General features: G+C 49.2%; 1 protein-coding gene across 1 annotated transcript in view; it reads right to left on the bottom strand.

The window, feature by feature from the left end:
• Positions 1–358: 358 nt before the first annotated feature.
• LOC127931875 (uncharacterized) overlaps positions 359–378 on the bottom strand; it is a 33,653-nt gene continuing 33,633 nt past the window's right edge. The window contains exon 2 of the mRNA XM_052526016.1: positions 359–378. This exon is cut by the window's right edge and continues 1,420 nt beyond it. Coding sequence (XP_052381976.1) covers positions 359–378 — 20 coding nt within the window.

Raw genomic sequence — 378 nt, forward strand, 5'->3', positions numbered from 1 at the left:
CTTCTCTACTCCTCTCTCCCCTCTCTACTCTCCTCTCTCCCCTCTCTACTCTCCTCTCTACCTTCTCTACTCTCCTCTCCTCTCTACCCTCTCTACTTTCCTCTCTCCCCTCTCTACTCTCCTCTCTCCCTTCCCTGCTCTCCTCTCACCCTTCTCTACTCTCCTCTCTCCCCCTTATTGACATTGTGCTCTTCTGAGATGTTTTCCTGTCTCGTTGTGGTGATAATGGTGATGCAGGGGCGGACTGGCCATCTGGCATTTTTGGCAAATGCCAGAAGAACTGGTCCATTTTTTGGCGTGTGGTCCTTTGCCGTTTTTCTTTTGCAAAAGTATCATTATCTTGCTGATAATGGTGGCCTCAAGGGGGAAAAAAACATG

Source organism: Oncorhynchus keta, chromosome 9 (assembly GCF_023373465.1).
Source record: "Oncorhynchus keta strain PuntledgeMale-10-30-2019 chromosome 9, Oket_V2, whole genome shotgun sequence".
NCBI classification, from domain to species: domain Eukaryota; kingdom Metazoa; phylum Chordata; class Actinopteri; order Salmoniformes; family Salmonidae; genus Oncorhynchus; species Oncorhynchus keta.